We start from the raw sequence: 21,732 nt of genomic DNA on the forward strand, positions 1-21,732 counted from the left end.
GTTTTATTTATTTTCCTTTAATACTTCAAAGGTTGGCATAAACCACGCGAATACCTCCGCTCCTCAATTCCCAAAGGAGTGATTTTCTTCTTGCAAAACTGCTAAAATACTTCCTCCCTGTAACTTTCTTCCTCTTTAAGACATCTTTTATTTTTCCTTTCACTCTACTTTTGCAACCTAATACACGAAAACAAAACTCTGGATCCTTAAAACTCCTCAATACCCCTAAACCAAGTTTTTCTAACTTCTATGATAACACACAGAACAAAGTCAACATTTTTCCTGGATTCTCAAAAATCCCTCAATAACCAAACACCAGGATTCCGAAATTGGAACGAAGTCCACCTTTATTTACGGTTGAACAAAAAAGACGCAATATAATTTTGTTTTTGACAAAAAGGAGGATTTTTTTTGTCCCTTCCAAAGAAATTATTCCAATGAAAAGAGACCAACCAGAGCCTTCGATTTACAGTTTATCCAGCTCTTTTACATTTTTAGTCACAAATTAAAGACTTGAAAACTTGCCTCAGAGTACCGGTAGTTGACTGGCATAAGATCAACTAGGAGGATAAGTGTCTACTTACATTCATTTATTTGGGCCCGATTTTCTGTTTGTTGACCACCACCGGATCCTGAAGTTCATGGGCCGGGTCACTAAATGAAGAAGGATCATGGATTCTGATCTTGTTCCTGATATTAGTCTGAACCTGTATCCTGCATTGAAAATATCTATTTAAAATACAAAAACCGATATACTTCATGTATAAAAGGTCTAAATTAGGATGCCCAAAAATGTAATATTATTCTGTTAAATTTACAGAAAACGCAATCAAATTACAGGTAGGTTTAGTAAAAAATAAGGATTATTTTGCATGATTACAATTTTATTTAAAAGTATATATCATAATTTCAACCACTTATATTTGAGACAGAGACTAATTTACCTTGGTTTTCTCTTTTTCAAAGTTACATTGTTTTTTTCTCTTAAACAAAATATAGAAGTTTTAATCATATTAATATTATTTTGTCTTTTACTAGCCTATTTGGTAGGGCGGCACGGCGGCTGAGTGGTTATTGCGTCCTTCTGACAGGCTGGCAACCAGTTCAGGGTATCTCCTGCCCACTGCCTGAAGACAGGTGGGATGGACTCCAGCAACCCCTTGCAACCCGATTGAGGATAATCAAATAACGATAATATGATGGTACTTGGAATACATTACTGATAACATTTTTCAACCGGATACTAGTAACGGAATACATTTTTAAAGTAACCTTCCCAACCCTGCTTACTAATGAGTTACTGATTGCAATCCCCCTCATTAAGCAATCATAAACCTTACAAAGATAACACGGCACCTATTTACTCACAGACAGACTACGTTGAACAGGTGTCTCCAAACTCTTTCAAGCCAAGAGCTACTTTATGTTACTTATTAGTGCAAAGGGCACCCAGTTTGATATGCATTTGTAAAATGACAACTTATCATGCTAATACTTTATTGTTACCAGTGGCGGTTCTGCAAAGCCCTCCAAGCGCCAGTAAGAGGTGAACTGTCCCCCTAGCGCTCCTACCCTATGCTTTTCCTCATCTCATTGTCAGTCTCTCTGCACACATTCTCAGAAATCAAGGGCATCAAAGCTGCAACTATTTGACAAAGTGATGTTGTTGGATAATATAAAAAGGCTTTGCGGTGTACATATATTATTATTATTATTATTATTATTATTATTATTATTATTATTATTATTATTATTATTATTATTATTATTATTATTGTTATGTGTTGTTTATTTTACGGTGTAATATATTTAAAAATCCTGAAAAAACAATTGTTCCTAACGTTTCAGTGAGTTTCAAAATAAAATGTAACATAAGAATAAAAAGAAGTACAGTGCTTTGCCAACATTTACAAAGTAATAAAATACCAAATGAATTGAATTTGGTGATTGATGTGTTATATATGAGCCAACAAAATTACATCTGAAAAGTTTGGATGGGAGAACAATGCTTTTAGAGCAATGACCAAAAGTTATTGACGTTTCCGGTGTGAAATGCGAAAACTGTGCGCACAGGACTGAAGTTAAAAAGTGGAATGACCTAGGCAACGTTTTTTGTCTTTTGGAGCCAATCTTGTATGGTGTTCCGGTCTAGCCGCGTCTGGTAGCGCCGTTGAGCTTAGAATGAATCAATTGTGATCTTGAAACGTGCGAGAGAGGGAAAGGGATGTTCAAAAAAGAGCTAAGGAGAATATCAAGCGACTGCTGTGATGGCTGTTTGCGAGCAGTTTGGAGATGTGTTGAACGGAGCAGGTTGGTCATTTATTTGCTACTTCATCATGTTTTATGTAACATCCTTGAAATTGTATTTATCTCCTTGCACTTAAAAAGAAAGGTGTCAGGGTAATAATACAAGCTCCAATCATTAATGTACACCATCAATAGGGTTCATCAAAAGAGAGCCCTAAGATAATTTATCAAGGAGCTTTCAAATATCACACACATGTTCTTTTCTGGAAATTAAACTTATACAAATTCACGGATCTAGTTCACTTTAAAACTACTCAAATTGTGTACAGAGCAATAAATAATCTGCTTCCTCAAAACATCCAAAAATTTTAACACAGATGGGGATTCTAATACATATTATAACCTAGAACAGGGGTCAGCAACCATTTTGGTGCAGAGTGCCACTTTCAAATTTATTTGTAAATCAGTGTGCCACGCCAAGATTAATGAGTCGCACAACAATTTTTTTTAGATAGATAGATAGATAGATAGATAGATACTTTGTTCATCCCCGAAGGGAAATTCACATTTCCAGCAGCATCCCTGAGCTGAGAACAATCGAGAACAATCGAAAATAACACGGGAGCTGCTGGAGTGGCTGCCAACAGAGCTGTCATTTTACACCAGTCCAAATATACAACATGGATAGACATTTTAATCGTATAACTCAGTGTTTTTCAAGCCAAGGTACACTTTTATTTATAAAAAAGTTCCGTGGCACACCGTCCGTCGAAATTTTTTGAAAATGAAGTTATGTCAAACATTTCACTGTACTACCTCATAAGCGGATAATTAGTACATAAAAAGAAGAAAATAATACTTAATATAAAAAAGAATGGTGTGCTTTATGTTTTTATTTTTTACAGTACAATCTTAAACCGCTTTGTTAAAAATTAAGTTATTAAATGTACTGTGCTACCTCAAGAGCAGATAATTAGTGTTGAGATTTGTCAATTTCTACGGCGCTCTTACTCGTGGAATTGCGGTAAGGTGTTTTCTACTGGGTGACGTCATTTCATACACACTATATTTTCGTTGTGCTGTGTAGTTGATTGCCATGTTGAATTGGATGAAGACGAGTTCTTGTTTGCTTATTGTTAAGAATAAATATTAATAATAAACTGAACCACAATGTCCTGCTTATCTTCGCACACACTCTGTGACATCCTTAACAATTAGTACATAAAAAGTATATAAAAATCTACTGCCACCTACTGATAATGAAGACTATCTGAAGAGTGCAAAAATACTGAATACATTTTCGGAAAGATAAAATTCCAGCGGCACACTGGTATAACTGACCTATTTATCTTCCACTATTCTTGTTCATCAATTAACTAAAATATGAATGTGAAGAACATGTGGAAAGGCCATTCTGACTTCAACTTTTTACCATAAGAACTAAACAGAATCAACCATTCTTGATCAACTGTAAACTACAATAAAAAAACAGTAATATGGTCAGCTACTATACCATTCATCAATGATACCTTGTTGCAAAAAATATCAAAACTTGAAATAACAGCACCAATGCAGAAGGCACACACGCTGGAGCGAGCGTGATCTTTTCGCTCAAGGAGCCGTTGTTATGCCGAGAAATGCACCCCGTAGCGGGAGCGCGGCACGTCACTCCCGCTACTATAACCACTTTTACCTCGTTTTATCTCACTTTTATATCACTTTTCGGGAATGTAAAGGCGAACATATAACAAAAACCACTTCGTCTTCCATTTGTTGGGAATGTAATATTCCGTCTTTGTATTTGTTGTGAATGCATTCGAATGGTAATGCACACCGTATGTAAATCACTTTTGAGCAGGTGGAGAGGGGGGGGATTTTGTAAGGTTTATTGTTCTGTATTCTTTATCAATTATCCATTATCCGTTATCGGTCAAATCATAATACGCTACAAAGCCAAGGGGCCGAGACACTTGCTCTCAGCCAAGAGGCTGAGTCAAGGTCCTAGCCATAGAGCCAAGCAGCGATCAGTGCGAATGCACCGTTCCCGGAGGTACTGCAATACCGGTCCGATGCGTGGAGTGGACAGAGAAAGCTCTTATTCCATCTCCGAATTGCAAAAATCAAACTTACAGCATTGCTGTATTTTAAGAAAGCCAAGGTCCTGACCTGACCGGCACATGCCGTCACATCTACGCTACACGTATTGACACAGTCCGGAACCCACAGTTTCAGAACCACATTTGTATTTTGGCCAAGTAGCTTGGTGTTTATTTTGCCTTTTTCTAGTCAAATCGCTCGTATTGAAACTGTTATGCACTCTACCATAAAGCTTATTATGCTGAAATGAACTGTCAAATCATTACAGATTAACGGGAGACGTACGTGTTTGATTTCTTCTCATCGTCAAACGAGACATAACACGTCAATAATTGTATTTTGTATTTCACTTGAATAAACAGATCATCCTGTGCCTAACATTGTCACAGCAACGGTGTCATTTATTTCTAGTCCAAATGATCCAACGTCACGGGATGCAAATTTCGGCAGGGGTGCATTTCTCGGCATAACACCGTCATGATTCGTTCATTTATCGCACGCGTGTGTTTCGTTGGCTGGGTCTCTCTCTCTCTCTCTCTCTCTCTCTCTCTCTCTCTCTCTCTCTCTCTCTCTCTCTCTCTCTCTCTCTCTCTCTCTCTCGCTCTCTATTTCTCTCTCTCTCTCTCCTAAAATATGATGAAAAACTCTAGATACAAGAGGCTCCCGTGTTATTTTCGATTGATCTCGATTGTTCTCAGCTCAGGGATGCTGCTGGAAATGTGAATTTCCCTTCGGGGATGAACAAAGTATCTATCTATCTATCTATCTATCTATCTATCTATCTATCTATCTATCTATCTATCTATCTATCTATCTATCTATCTATCTATCTATCTATCTATCTATCTATCTATCTATCTATCTATCTATCTATCTATCTATCTATCTATCTATCTATCTATCTATCTATCTATCTATCTATCTATCTATCTATCTATCTATCTATCTATCTATCTATCTATCTATCTATCTATCTATCTATCTATCTATCTATCTAGATAAGAAATCAAAAAGTAAAACAAAGGAAAAATGTAACGCAGCGTCAGAAATATTACACTGCCTTGAAATGGTTCAGTCCAATTTTTTTCCTAACACTCTCGTGTCGCTCCTCTTTCACTCTGCTAGTGTCACTTGCGGCTATAGTGGTGGAGTCTGTGGAGGCTCCGGTGTCTTACCGTGAGTGTGTCATATAGTGGTTTAATCATTTTATGTTTTATTTTCATTGTTCGTTATTGCAACATCCATTGCAGCCTGGTTATCCTGAAAGGGTGATTACCTCATGGGCGGTCCCTTTTTAAGGTTTCTTCATTTTCCTTATGTTGAGGTTTTTGAGTATTTCCCTTGCCCTGATGTAGGTTTTAGATCAGGGGATGGTGTAATAGTAGTCTGTAGTTTAGAACAGTCGGTGGTCTGTGCAGCCCTTTGAAACTCCTGGTGATTAAGGGCTATTCAAATAAACATGACTTGACTGTTTATGTTGAACAACTATTTTACCACATATGTTATCGTCAACATATATTAGTCCTCATTTTAGCTTCATTGAATCAAATGCAACAATGATCAGCCTAGCTCACTGTAATTGTTGCGTGTGTGTAGGCTATGTGTGTGGTCATCCTCCCAGCATCAGAATAGATATTCACAATTATTGTGTAAAAAACACGTTCAGGTGAGATTCTATTACCCACAATAACTATAAAGAAATACATAAGACTTCCTTCTCCTGATTTATTCATATATATGGTTGTCAGTCCGCACTCTGAGAGAGACTGAGAACTTCCTGACAGACCGCTAATATCTAGCAATGATGAGACTAACTACAAGAGGTGGGTGCAACATCTGTAGTCATGTTGTCAAAACAACAACCTGATTATAAACACCCAAAGGACCAAGGGGATTGTGGTGGATTTTAGTGAGAAGCGCATCAAACATCTGCCTCTCACTATTGGTAATTAGGAGGTAGATAGGGTGAGACGTTTTTAACTCCTAGGGGTAACAGTGTCCGAACACCTTTTCTGAGGGGTCCATGTTGTTTCAGAGCTTGGAAAAATACAACACCGCATCTAATTCACGAAGAAGCTGAGGAACACTCACATCTCTAGAGCACTGATTGTAAACTCCTACAACTGTGCCATCAGCAGTGTACTGATATACAGATTCTGTGTGTGGTTCTCCAGCTGCACTAAGGCTTACTCGCATGTGCTCGTGGAGAATTTTAGGAACAACTCTCCCGAGATCAGCGCCACCTACACCACTCGCTGTCTCGAAAGAGTCCACAACATCCTGCGGGGCCAGCACCACCTTGCTTACCACCTCTTCCACTAGTTGCTCTCAGGGAGGAGATACCTGAACGGGTAACACTACTGCAGTATACAATCATTACTCACCACTTTTTTCCATCATACTTCCTGAGTGAACGATGATGACAGTCGGACACAATATCACTTTAACATTGACTGATTTAATTATGTTGCTATTGAGTATTTATGGTACCATGTCTTCACTTTTAATGATTGGGTTATTGATGAGTATTGGGTTTTTATTGTAATTTATTCTGGATATCTATTGGTATAATGGCGGCGCCCTCTGGCTGCGGCTGCACCGACTCGCTACAACGGGTCAGGTGTATCGACATTTCATTCTGTGTACATTGTTACAAAGAATGACAATACAAAGGAAATTATTATTATTATTATTATTATTCTGTGGATCTTTGCATTCTCTTTAAACGTTAAATGAATGACTGGATGCTCCAAACGAAGTTTTGTTCCTTTTTGACTATCTGAATCTGAAGTGGCTGTCCGATTAATGTTTTTCACCATGGCTAAAAGCTGTGCCAGGTAATGTTTACAAGGCACGATGCATTGTGTGCAAAAAAATGTGTTTTTTGTTGATGTTTTGTTTGTTGTAATTGTGTTTTTTTTTCAATGTGGTCTTAAATTTGATTTCAAAAGGCATTAAAAAAGTTTTTAAAAGTCTTGAATTTTACTTAGCTTAAGCTGTAGGAACCTTGTTCCACAAGAACTACCAAAACTTTGCCTAAAACCCTCTTAACCTCTTCGACTAATTAATTAATGCGTAAGATTATGTGGCGAATGGCTTGCTAGAGGGCTCCTAAATGACATCACAGCTCAGGATGACAAAAACAAGACATGCTGTCTTCAAAATTAATTATCTCAGAAATGAACTAAAATATATAGAATATGCACACAGAATGTACTATTTCTTCGCATTTTGCATGCTTAAGAATTTGGGAATACCTTTAATGAATACGTTTTCTTTCTCCCTGTTTCAAAACTATCCAATTTAACACACAATTAATTGATATGATGTATTTTCTAGCCCTTTACACTCCTTACCAAATATTAAAGTTAAAAAAAAATCATGTTTTTCTTGTATCCTGCAGACGTCAGTGGAGAATATCTTCCTCCCGGGCGGCAGGAGCCAGAGTTTCCTGACATCAAAAAAGATCAAGAGGATGCTGAGCCTCTTCACTTTAGGGAAGAGAAGTATCTAGTGCCTGTTCACATTAAAGTGGAAGAGAATGTGGAGCCTGTTCATGTTAAAGAGGAGAAACATGTCACAGAGTTTCTCATGGCTGGGGTCTATTCGCCTACTGTAGACCAAATTCTACATGAAGAGAACTTCTGGCAGGAGCCTCCAAGCAGCAGCTCCCATCAACACGTTAAAACAGATGACAACGACGCCTGCGACACTGCACACACTGATGGCGACGAACAATCGAAAGGTGATAACTTATGCTCTCTGTGTGGGACAATGTTTCTACACAACTGTAATTTGAAATTGCATATGATTGTTCATGCTGGTGAACAGCCTTGTTCCGGCTCTGTTTGCGATCCAAAAATCACCCATTAGGAACACTCTCAAAAGCTGACAAACACCCACAATAATGAGAAGCAATTTGTCTGCTCAGTTTGTGGCAAAAGATTCAGCTGGAAAAGTAGCTTTAAAAAAACACTTAAGGAGCAACACACGTGAAAGGCCTTTTGCCTGCTCAATTTGTGGTAAAACATTCACTGTAACTGAGAGTTTAAATAAGCACCAAAGAACCCACACTAGTGAAAAGCCTTTTGCCTGCTCAGTTTGTGGTAAAACATTCTCTGAGAGTTGCAACTTAAAAAATCACGCACAAACCCACGCTGGCGAAAAGCCTTTTGTTTGCTCTGTTTGTGGTAAAAGATTCACTGAGAGTGGGTGCTTAAAAAAGCACCAAAGAACACACAATGGTTTTGCTTTCTCAGTTTGTGGTAAAACGTTTGCTTTTAGTGCATGCTTAAAAAAAACACACAAAAATCCACACGGGTGTGAAACCTTTTGTGTGCTCTATATGTGGAAATCAATTCACCCTGAAACAATGTTTAAAAATCCACAAAAGAACCCACACTGGTGAGAAATCATTTGTCTGCTCAGTCTGTAGTAAAACATTCACCAATAGTCGGTGCTTAAATATACACACAAGAACCCACACTGGCGTGAGACCTTTTGCCTGCACAGTTGTGGTAAAAAAATACACTGTCAGTGGGAGCTTAAAATCACACAAAAGAACCCACTCTAGTGATAAGCCTTTTACCTGCTTAGTTTGTGGCCAAAATTTTAAAGAGAGCTGGAACTTGAAAAAACACACCAAAACCCACACTGGTGAGAAACTTTTTGCCTTTTCAGTTTGTGGTAAAAAATAAAAAAGTGTGGACGCTTAAGAAGACACATGAGAACCCACACTGGTAAGAAGCCTTTTGCCTGTTTTGTTTGCGGTCAAAGATTTTATAAGAAGGGACTTTTACTAAGCCACACAAAAATCCACACTGGTGAGAAACCTTTTTCTTGCTTAGTCTGTGGTAAAAAATTCTCTGGATGTGGGAGCTTGAGAAATCACCTGAGAACCCACACTGGTGAGAAACCTTTTGTCTGCTCATGTTGTGGTAAAAAGTTCACCCTAAGTAGTGGCTTAAAAAGACACACCAAAACCCACACTGGTAAGAAGCCTGTTTAGTTTGCGGTCAAAATTTCTTAATTCAGTTTAAAGCTCAGGGTCACAAGTGTGCTGGTAGAAATGGCATCGAACACTCTGCTCGAACTCTCTGCTTGATATCATATGTTGCATTTATATTAATGAAATGGCAATATTCCTTCTAGTCACCTTTGGCCCACTGTTCATTTGTACGTTTTAAGATAATCTTGTTCTAAAATAAATAAAGATCTGACTTAAGATATATAGTACCCAGTTACAGACAGAGAGAAAATAACTTAAACTTTGCTCTCCATAAAATAGCTCCTGTCAAAACTATACTATTTTCAAAAGATGGAAAAAATGGAAATATTAATAAAATATTTTCTTTTCACTTTGGGATTTTGTATATCCTCATACTCTTGTTTTACTTTTTAACCTTTATGTATGATCTGCAAAAGAAACGTCACCCTGCTTTTTTCTGTTTAGCATTCCGTTACATCGTGAAAGATAGAAGGTCGTCTCCGCTTCTTGACACTAAAGACTCACTATTATTGCACTTGTCGGTCTTGTTTTTTAAACTGGCCAACGTGTTGTTTGTCATTAGATCGTTTTAAAAGTGGCTGCGCTCGTCAGGCTACAACTAACTCGATTGATGCGGGAACATTTTCGGGAAGTCTTGTGGCGGCAACTGAAGTGCTGCATTGTGGGATATGTAGTTTAAAAGTTATCATCGTTTCATTGAGCCCGGTCATTATAGTTAAGCACACTTTTTCATAAATTAAAATCCAAGCTAAATGTTTGTGTATCGAATAACATGAGCGGGTCTTTGAGGAGTTGGACCCGGAGCTGACTGACACATGAGCTATGGTAAGGAAACAAAGAACGTAAGTGTGCAAAATTACACCTGCGTTACCAAGTGACCAACACCAGTAAAACAAAGGAAACATGTAACGCCATCGTGGGAAGGAAGATCAGCGACAGTCTCATGCTGATCCGTGACACCATCTGTTATACGTGAGACAGAAACATGCGACTAGTGGTCCTAAACCTAGACTTTTAGAAAGCCTTTGATCAAGTCTCGCACCGATACCTCTTCAGGGTACTGCAAAAATGTGTTTTTCCCCAAAAATACATCAAGTGGGTGGGACTGCTATATCGAGACATCTACAGCAAATTCATGATTAACGGGAATTTATCAGCAGATACCATACAATCTGCGAGCGGCAAGCCTAGGACGCAGCCATAAAGAAGAATCATCTGCACCCACCTGGAGGAAGGAACCAGAGCTCTACTGTGGGGGTCCCGGCAGCAACTGCCTGGTTATTCGGGTGGTTGTGGAAGGTAGGAGTAAGAAGGGAGAGGACCCATCTGAGCCTCCCGGGCAGAGGACTGGAGGATGCTGCTTGGGAGGGTGGGATGGAATCCCACTTGAGAAGACAGAGCTATGCCCTTGCACAATAGTATTGCCCTTTACACATTGGTTAACTGCTGTTAAAAGTGTCGATAAAAATAGTTCAAACCTCATATTGTTAGAATATGATATAATGAAATTGTTAATTTATGTAATTGCTGTTAAAAGTGTCGATAAAAACTTATATTGTTGGGATATGATATAATGAAATTGTGTTAAAAATGTTAAAACGGCATATTGTCAGATATAACAAAATTGTGAATATGCTTAAGTGCTGTTAAAATTGTCGAGAAAAATTGTTCAAACCTCACATTGTTTATTTGCTGTTAATAGTGTCAATAAAATTGTTCAAACAAAAAAAAAGACTCTGAATGTTTGAGGTCAAGATTTGGTTTCAGACGTTGGTAAATTTCATGTAAAAAAAAATACCAACATTACTGCCTGCCCTACTAAACGCCACTCTGTTCAAATGCATTTTGCTGCCACAGTCGCTGCTCAGTGTCTGTAACTTTTCTAAGGACCACCATACCTGTCAACTTGTACGGTTTTGCCGTACAAAGTACGTTTTTTATGCATTTTAAGACGAGTATGACGTACAAGGAAATCTGTACGGAAAAACGCAAATTTGTCAATCGCATGCGTCTGCCACCTGGGGATTTCCCATCACGCATCATTCCGAAAAAACAAAAATGGTGTACGATTATTTTGTATTTTGTACGGGAAAATACAACAGTTTGTACGGGCATGAAGCCGTGGATGTTGACAGGTATGGACCACGTATTGATTAGGGCTGAAACTTACAACTACAGTATCTAAATTGTCGATTCGTCACCAACTGACGAGACACTTAGTCAAATCACCGGAAAAAAATTATAATGAAGTTGTGGCAAATTGTTGTTAATTGTTGTCCATTTTAGGGATGTGCAAATGGATAAATAATCAATTAAAATCAAGTAATTATTTTCTGGTCCTGTAGACCAGTACTTCTCAATTATTTCATGCACTCCTCCCATCCACCCACCACCTTCAAGAAATAAGAAAGCCTCTCCGTTCTCTCCGCTGACAACATTTCTAGACACATTAAGACACTGATCTTTTCCTAGTCAAATTTCGTCATATTTCCTTGGCTTTCGGGAGACTTCAGTTTGTCTCTTTATCTCCGCCTGTCTTCTCATCCCTGTTATATATTGTTTTCATAGTTTAACTTGAGGGTCTGTTACACTTCATATCAACACTTTACATTCTGTACAGAAATTATATGCTCAATGTAAACAAAACTTCTTCACCACAAGTGCACACTCTGCCAAATAAGGCGATACAGCCCACTAGAGTAGTGGGGGCGCAACTGCACTTTATTCGAGCACAGGAGAAAAATCCCTGAGGTCACACACGCCCCCCACCCTTACACAGCCTCGCGCCCCCACCCAGAACCACTACTATAGACCATAAACAGGCTCTTTAGCAGCAGTAGAACAGTAAATAAAACATATTGTCACATTGTCAGTGTCTGAAATAATATCTGGCCGGATGCCCGGGGCGTGTATCTTTTACGCCGGGCGAACAACTTACACAACGTCACACCCCGGTGGCCGACAACTTTTTTTAAAGAAAGAAAAATAAAAAAACTTTTGTTTTTATTATTATTTTATCATTATTTTCAAATCAAACGTTTGCTTTATTCTGATTTCAAAATCTTCGTTTGGTTTGAAAATTTGGGAATTTTGTTTCGTTTGGCAATTTGCATACTTGGCACCCAATCAGAAACCTGCATCGAATAACTTCGTGCTTCCGGACTTTCCCGAGCGTTATATGGTCGCTCAGTTGCATATCATTTCCCAAAGTAGACGCACAGAGAAAACAAGCGAAATGGATAAGGGGTTAGGAATCAAGTCAAAACCTCAGCCCCAGAAGAAAGATTCGAAAGAAGCTAACAAAATTTATGACGCTACAAAACGCAAACATACTGTACATTAAAAGTATAGTGGATATAGAGGATGATCTCCGGCAAAACGAACATAAAATGCGACAGAAACAGAGGATGCAACATTTACTTATATGAGGCAGCACGGCGGGGCAGTGGTTCGCGCATGTGCAGCACAGTTCTTAGATCATGAGATCGGACCTTCCTATGTGGAGTTTGCATGTTCTTCCTGTGCTTGTGTGGGTTTCCTACGGGCACTCCGGTTTCCTCCCACATTCCAAAAAAAATGCATGTCAGGTTAATTGGCCGGTCCAAATTGTCCCTAGGTGTGAATGAGCGAGCGAAATGTCTGTCCCTGTGTGCCCTGCGACTCGCTGGCAACCAGTTCAGGGTTTCACCTGCCCACTGCCCGAAGATAGCTGGGATGGGTTCCAGCACTCCCGCGACCCTACTGAGGATAAGCGGTGCAGATAATGGATGGATGGATGGATGATGTTTGTTCTTCAGACTGCATGCATTTAATTACAAATACATTCCGGACCGCCTGGCATAATCTCAAGCTCTTCCTTAAAGCAAAATATACGCGTCTAAAATGTACACTACAGGCCACACTTTTCCTATCACATCGGGCTATCTAAATTAGCAGCCTTCTGCTGTAGGAAAATAAAATGAAAAAAATTCTGGATGGGAATTTGACAACACTTTGTTTCTTGTGTCCCACAGATGTCAGTGAGAAATATCTTACTACGGGGTGGCAGCAACGAGCGCTGCCTGGCTTCAAAACAGAAGAGGAGGATGTGAAGCCTATTCAGGTTAAAGAGCAGATACATTTGGTGTCTGTTCACAAAGCGGATGAGGATGTGGAGCTTGTTCACATTAAAGACGAGGAACATTTCAAAGAATTTCTCTTGACTGGGGCCTGTTTAACCTCCGAAGATCAAGGTCATCATGACAAGATTAACTGGCAGGAGCCTCCAAGTAGAAGCTACGATCAATACGTGAAAACTGATGATGACGACGTGTCCGACTCTGCACACACTGACGGCGGCGAAAAGTCGGAAGGTGATAACACATATTCTCTATGTGGGAAAATGCTCAGACAGAAGTCTTATTTGAAATTGCATATGATTGAACACAAGAGTAAAAAGCTATTTTGCTGCTCAGTTAAGAATGCCTTAAAACTCCACACTGGTGAGAAACCTTTTAACTGCTTAGTTTATGGTGAAAAATTCAGCCAGAAGGGAAACTTAAAAATTCCCACACTAACCCACACTGGACAGAGGCCTTTTGTCCCCTCAGTTTTTGGTCAATCACTCGGTGAGAATAAGAACTTAAAAATCCTCACAAAAAAACACACTGGTGAGAAGACTCACGCCGGCTCAGTTTGTGGTAAAACATACACCAAGGATAAGAACTTGAAAATGCACACAGTCAGTGTGGGTTACACTAGTGAGAAACCCTTTGCATGTTCAGTTTGTGGTAAAAATTTTACTCGTAAACAAGACTTAAAAATACACACGAGAACCCACACTGGTGAAAAACCTTTTGCCTGTGCAGTTTGCGGTAAGAAATTTACCCGGAATGAAACTTTGAAAATACACACACAGACTCACACTGGTGAAAAGCCTTTTGCCTGTGCAGTTTGCGGTAAGAAATTTACCCGGAATGAAACTTTGAAAATACACACACAGACTCACACTGGTGAAAAGCCTTTTGCCTGTTCATTCTGTGGTGAAAAATTCAGCCACAAGCAACTATTAATATGCCACACAAGAACCCACACTGGCGAGAAGCCTTTTGCCTGTGCAGTTTGTGGTGAAAAATTCATCACGGGGCAGCGATTAAAATGCCACACCCACACCCACACTGGCGAGAAGCCGTTTATCTGTTCAGTTTGTGGTAAAAGATTCACTGAGAGTGGGAACCTAAAAACACACACAAGAACCCACACTGGTGAGAAACCCTTTGATTGCTCAGTTTGTGGTAAAAAATTTGCTCGGAGTGGGAATTTAAAAAGCCACACCCTAACCCACACTGGTGAAAAAGCGTTTGCATGCTCATTTTGTGGTAAAAAATTCAGCCTAAAAGCATACTTGAAAAAACACACAAGAACCCACAACGGTGAGAGGCCTTTTGCCTGCTTAGTTTGTGGTCAAACATTTTCCCAGAATAGCAACTTAAAAAGGCACACAATAACCCATGTTGGTGAAAAACCTTTTTCCTGCTCGGTTTGCGGGAAAAGCTTCTCAGTGAGTGAGACCTTAAAAAGGCACACAATAACCCACATTGGTGAAAAACCTTTTTCCTGTTCAGTTTGGGGTAAAAACATCTCAGTGAATGAGACCTTAAAAAGGCACGCAAGAATCCACACTGGTGAAAAACCGTTCTCATGCTCAATTTGTGGTAAACGATTTGTCCAGAGTGGAACACTAAAAATGCACACAATTATCCACACTGATGAAAAACCTTTTGCCTGTTCAATTTGTGGCCAGAAATTCACCCAAAATGGGACATTAAAAAGCCACAAAAGAACACACACTGGTGAAAAACCGTTTTCATGCTCAATTTGTGGTAAACGATTTGCCCAGAGTGGAACATTAAAAATTCACACAATTATCCACACGAATGAAAAACGTTTTGCCTGTTCAATTTGTGGTCAGAAATTCACCCAAAATGGGACCTTAAAAAGCCACACAAGAACGCACACAGGTGAAAGGCCGTTTTCCTGCTCTGTTTGCGGTAAGGATTTCACTGAGAGCAGAGCCTTAAAAAGCCACACTAGAACCCACACTGTTGAAAAACCTTTTTTCTGCTCTATTTGTGGTCACAAATTCAACCAGAAAAGAAACTTAGATAGACACACAAGAACCCACACAGATAAAAAACCCTTTTCTTGCTCAATTTGTGGTAAAAGATTTTCATCTAAGGTCAGCGTTTTGGGTCACAAGTGTGCTGGTGAAAACAGAAGTGATCACACTGCTTGATATGAGTTTATAATTAATATTTACCTTTAAAAATCACAACTACCACTGAATTCATAAAGATTCTTAACCAAAATCGGTAGCCTAGATGGTAGGGCGCCCGCTCCGAGACTGAGTCATACCTAAGACTTACAACATTGGTACCCATTGCCTCCCTGCTTGGCGCTCGGCATTAAGGGTTGGAATTGGTGGGTTTGGTCACCTAATGACTCCTTACACAGCAGTTGGGTCTAAAAAAAAAAAAACTAAAAAAAAACCCGGCGCCGATCGAAGGCGATGAGTCATGTCGAAAGCTTCGCGTGACAATATGATTTCCGGTAGATATCATGTTGATGGTTGATACTGGCTAAATAATAATAAAATACAAATACAAAAATAATGGGATCGTAAAAGACACCTTTTTCTAGTTAGGCACAGAAAGTACAGGGAGTGCAGAATTATTAGGCAAGTTGTATTTTTGAGGATTAATTTTATTATTGAACAACAACCATGTTCTTAATGAACCCAAAGTCTCATTAATATCAAAGCTGAATATTTTGGAAGTTGGAGTGGGGCTTTTTTAGTTTTAGCTATTTTAGGAGGATATCTGTGTGTGCAGATGACTATTACTGTGCATAATTATTAGGCAACTTAACAAAAAACAAATGTATACCCATTTCAATTATTTATTTTCATCAGGGAAACCAATATAACAGCTCAACATTCACAAATATACATTTCTGACATTCAAAAACAAAACAAAAACAAATCAGTGACCAATATAGCCACCTTTCTTTGCAAGGACACTCAAAAGCCTGCCATCCATGGATTCTGTCAGTGCTTTGATCTGTTCACGATCAACATTGCGTGCAGCAGCAACCACAGCCTCCCAGACACTGTTCAGAGAGGTGTACTGCTTTCCCTCCTTGTAAATCTCACATTTGATGAGGGACCACAGGTTCTCTATGGGGTTCAGATCAGGTGAACAAGGAGGCCATGTCATTAGTTTTTCTTCTTTTAGACCCTTTCTTGCCAGCCACGCTGTGGAGTACTTGGATGCGTGTGATGGAGCGTTGTCCTGCATGAAAATCATGTTTTTCTTGAAGGATGCGGACTTCTTCCTGTACCACTGCTTGAAGAAGGTGTCTTCCAGAAACTGGCAGTAGGACTGGGAGTTGAGCTTGAGTCCATCCTCAACCCGAAAAGGCCCCACAAGCTCATCTTTGATGATACCAGCACATACCAGTACCCCACCTCCACCTTGCTGGCGTCTGAGGCGGACTGGAGCTCTCTGCCCTTTACCGATCCAGCCACGGGCCCATCCATCTGGCCCATCAAGACTCACTCTCATTTCATCAGTCCATAAAACCTTAGAAAAATCCGTCTTGAGATTTTTCTTGGCCCAGTCTTGACGTTTCAGCTTGTGTGTCTTGTTCAGTGGTGGTCGTTTTTCAGCCTTTCTTACCTTGGCCATGTCTCTGAGTATTGCACACCTTGTGCTTTTGGGCACTCCAGTGATGTTGCAGCTCTGAAATATGGCAAAACTGGTGGCAAGTGGCATCTTGGCAGCTGTACGCTTGACTTTTCTCAGTTCACGGGCAGTTATTTTGCGCCTTGGTTTTTCTACACGCTTCTTGCGACCCTGTTGACTATTTTGAATGTAACGCTTGATTGTTCGATGATCACGCTTCAGAAGCTTGGCAATTTTAAGAGTGCTGCATCCCTCTGCAAGATATCTCACTATTTTTGACTTTTCAGAGCCTGTCAAGTCCCTCTTCTGACCCATTTTGCCAAAGGAAAGGAAGTTGCCTAATAATTATGCACACCTGATATAGGGTGTTGATGTCATTAGACCACACCCCTTCTCATTACAGAGATGCACATCACCTGATATGCTTAATTGGTAGTAGGCTTTCGAGCCAATACAGCTTGGAGTAAGACAACATGCATAAAGAGGATGATTCGGTCAAAATACTCATTTGCCTAATAATTCTGCACTCCCTGTATAGTGTTCCTCCTTAAAATCATGCAGATATGTTCCAAATTATTCCACGCGCCATGGATCTCAAAAAAATAAATTTCAAAGTACACAGTTTGACCTCATATCCCCTAGAGCCTAGACAGTGATTGTCGTAATTAGTGAACGCATAGCGCTCTTTTCAGCTTGTAGTAATTGGAACTTTGCTTACTGTGTCGCTGAGGGATTCCTGACCTTTTTGTCCGAGTTGATCTTTAAAGGGTAAGTTTACCAGACGTTGTGTACATGGGTTGGGATTTTTTTTTTTACTTCACCTCATTTTAATTTTGTGATTGTGACTTTTCCTCTTGTCTTCTTCGTCGCTTGTCTTGCAATTAATATAATAATGTAGCTCCTTGTTTGCGTGCGGACTCCCGAAGGCTTTCAGTTCTTTTTTGTCAAGGTTAGCCCCATTAGCTGCCGGCTAGCTTATGCTTATGTTTTTTCTTCGGGCTGGGTTCGTGTCTGTTGCCATGGTATGGCTCGCAGGTATCCTGGCTGCTTACTACATGTTTTCAGTCAGCCTGCCTCCTGTTTCTTTCCGGCGATCGGTCCCGCCTGGTTTAACCTGTTAGCTCTGTGTTTGTTATTTTTGCCAGTTTGCCCCTTTTTGGCTGCTTGCCATTTGTTGTACCATTGCTGCATCCATCTGCGACACAAAGTCTCGGCATTCTCGACAAAAACTACCAAAACTTGGCTTAGTTAACATGTAAAACAATGGGGTAAATAGCTTGCTAGGATGCTGGTGTGCTTTACACGACGTCAGAGCTCAGGAAGTCAAAGATAAGACGGATTGTCTTCAAAATGCATCATCTCAGAAAATAAATGGAATACACCAATAACATAGTGTATATATATATGTATATATATGTTTATATATATATATTATGTTTTTATATATATATATATTTTATGTTTTAGAATTTGGGAACCCCTTTAAGTCAGGTTAAAGCCCGGGGTCACAAGTTTGCTGGTGAAATTAGCATTAATCATTTTGTTTGATATAATTTCTTTACATTTAACTAGAGAGCCCACGGGGTCAACTATTGCCCTTTTAAATTCTGCTACTTGAATAACAAAGACACTTATAAAAAAAAAAGTTCAAAAGCCAAGGGTGCCACTTCTCATCCCTGCATGGGGCCATTTAGTGGATGAATATTGTACTTACATGAGCCAGAGTGGTGGTGACAAGATGGCTGCCGATATGCTGATGGTCAAGTCAAATTGTTTATCTAATTCATATCATGTTACAAAAACATGCATGTCAAGTTAATTGGCCGGTCCAAATTGTCCCTAGGTGTGAATGAACGAGTGAGTTGTCTGCCTCTGTGTGCCCTGTGACTGGCTGGCAACCAGTTTGGGGTGTGCCCTGCCCACTGCCCGAAGATAGCTGGGATGGGCTTCAGCACCCCCGCAACCCTACTGAAGTGGTACAGATAATGGATATATATATATATATATATATATATATATATATATATACAGGGTTGGGTAGGGTTACTTTAACTTGATTACTTTCAATTACTTTTGGATTACTCCAATACCAAATATGCTAATAAAAGACAATAAAAAAATGAATAAAATGATGAATCGCAACACGTGGTAAGCTTTCTCTCCTGGCTTTGATCTCTTTGATCTCCGGCAAAACTAACATAAAATGCGACAGAAACAAAATGAAAATAAATCTAAACAGCTTGCCAAAATCATTTTTGCCATTCCATGTATTCCGTTACTCCCCAAGCCTGCACAAAATTTAGTCATTTTATTCATATTTAGTTTCTTTTGTCTTTAAAGTAATCAAGTTAAAGTAACCCTATCCAACCCTGCCGCTGACCCAATCAAAATTCTGGGTGCTTGGCTATTGTTTTTGGGTGTTTACAGTTTGTTCTGTGCGTTTTTATCATAAAGTATCAACAGTGAAGATACATTGTTTAATGAGCTTCAATATAAAAGATTTCTTAGCTACGCACAGCCAAAACGGGGGTATGTTGATGCGAAACCCTGTGTCTGACCTGTAGTGTACACTGTGCCCTATCTATCCTGGACAAAACAATGATTAACTTAGTGTTGCTATGGTTTCACATGTACAGTCAGCCTTGCACTTGCCTAAATTGTAACAGGAGAAAGAAGAATTGCGTTATTTTTATTTTATTTTTTTATCTCCGAGCTAAATCTACTCGTGAAAAGAACCATATATGGCTTCCGAAGCTGTAGGTTGCCAACCCCTGGGCTATAGACTTGAATTTACTTCATTTTTGTAATATATTTTACTAAGTTAAAGGTACAGGGACTAAGAAATACCTCAGGAGTATGGGCAGTTCCTCTTTAGGACATGGAAAGCAACCGAGAAAATACACTGTATGTATTGGATCAACATATAGATGATGATGATGATGGTGACTTTGGCGCACAATTTGACAGCGATAGTGATTCTAAGAAATCGTCTTAACTGCATGAAAGTGAGGATGGTGAATATTCTGCCAATGACAGTGACTCGCCCAATGACCTGTCCAGTGATGAATGGCTATTAACAGAGACTGCACGCCCTCAGTTAAACCATAATTGTTCCACAATTTACAGGTAGCTAAAGAAAGTCTTTTTAATCCATAATTTTCCAAAGAAGAAAAGGGTTCTTGATTTCTCCTGGGTTAATAATTGTGCAGGTTTTGAAAATATTTCATAAAATGCACAGGAATTACATGTTGTATGTTTTTGATGGATGCTTTTATTCATTTGACAATGTACTGTATAACTATAACCGTAATTATTTTAAACTATTGTTTTCGCTTCTGATTGACTTTCTGAATGTCTTTTGTTGACACATGTCTATCTGCTGTTATATTTGAGTTGACAAATTCAAGATGACATTTTCCACGCTGTATAATAAATCTGTTCGTGATTGAATGAACTTACGTTGTTGGCATGATTACTCATTACACTCATCTGTGCCCGCTTGTTTGGCGCCAGCTGCTGCTGGTTACCTGATTGGTTCCCCATCCTACTTAAGCTCAGTGCTTTCACTCGCCTGCTGTCAGCCCGTCAGCGAACCTCTGTTTTAACAAGGCAAGCATTTTTGACTCTGACTCCCGTCGGCCCCGTTTTGTCACCCGTTTTCCACTCGTCTGTTCCTGATTTCCCCGTTTGTCTCCTGCTACGACCCGTTTTTTGACGCCGACCACGTTCTGATCTCCTGCCTTTCCTCTATATTTCAATAAACTTGTGAGTAACGTTACGCGTCTGGGTCCTACTTCCGTTCTGGTCGTGACAGTTGTGTACTTTTTTTGTATATATTCATGTAATCAAATCATAATGACTCTTTGTGGTTTTTATTGTTTTGCATTACATACAGTATAAGCGTATTCGTTTTGCGATATGTTACTGGACCTTTTTTATCATGTTGTTGACTTAATGAGGTCATTTCCTTACGAGATTTTAAACCAAATATTTTTCGATGACTACATACATTTTAGATTGGACTAATAAAAATGTCATGAGTTCGTTTGTTGATTTGAGACATTTGATCCCTTTTTCAAATTTATGATTTGTGTTAAATGTTCCAAGTTGTTATGGGGACACGGGATAAGATCAGGCGTTGTTTTTTGGTTGTATGAAATGAGGGGGGAAATTGCCAACCTAATGTGAAGAAATGTCACATGGGCCCTGAACAAAATTAGATTTGGGGCTCCTTATTACTTGATAATTGTATACCTACAAGAACTCATTCCATGTTCTGATTCAGAGATGGGCAACTATTTGAAGTCGTGGGCCGTATTGGGACCAAAATTTTCGACCATCGGGCCGATCTTAAAAAAAGATCAAATGTTTAAATTTGGGAATAAATATTCATGCAGAAATTTACTTGGTATAGTTCCTTTGAACTAAATTAGTCTCATCAAATTGTTTTTGAAACGATCAAAATCAAGCAAAATAATGTACAAGGTCCCTGTTTTAAGCACCTTATTTGATATTTAGTTTTCAAGCGTTAAAGTAGTTGTACTTTTTTAAAAGTATTTTTTTAATATTGCTGTATTTGGATTTTTGTTGAAGTTCAGTAATTTTTTTTTAGTATTACTGTTATTTTATTTGTGTACTATTTCTGCAGTAGTTGTTTTG

At 39.1% G+C, this 21,732-nt stretch overlaps 1 protein-coding gene and 1 pseudogene across 2 annotated transcripts in view; one reads left to right on the top strand and one right to left on the bottom strand.

Annotated features, from left to right (window-relative positions):
• The first annotated feature begins 2,096 nt into the window (after nt 1-2,096).
• Nucleotides 2,097-21,732, top strand: part of LOC148351080 (uncharacterized) — a 30,971-nt gene continuing 11,335 nt past the window's right edge. The window contains exons 1-3 of one of the 2 annotated variants that reach the window (XM_088319871.1): nt 2,097-2,310; nt 7,748-8,089; nt 13,366-13,704. In XM_088319871.1, coding sequence (XP_088175997.1) covers nt 2,268-2,310; nt 7,748-8,089; nt 13,366-13,704 — 724 coding nt within the window. In that variant the 5' untranslated portion in view covers nt 2,097-2,267. Of the gene's footprint in view, nt 2,311-6,629; nt 6,696-7,747; nt 8,090-13,365; nt 20,488-21,732 lie in introns of those variants that run through there. The other variant, XM_088319870.1, reaches the window with a different exon arrangement.
• On the bottom strand, nt 4,276-4,400 carry LOC148351081 (U2 spliceosomal RNA; annotated as a pseudogene).

The sequence above is a fragment of the Urocampus carinirostris genome, chromosome 16 (assembly GCF_059441175.1).
Source record: "Urocampus carinirostris isolate Australia breed hairy pipefish chromosome 16, RoL_Ucar_1.0, whole genome shotgun sequence".
NCBI classification, from domain to species: Eukaryota; Metazoa; Chordata; class Actinopteri; order Syngnathiformes; family Syngnathidae; genus Urocampus; species Urocampus carinirostris.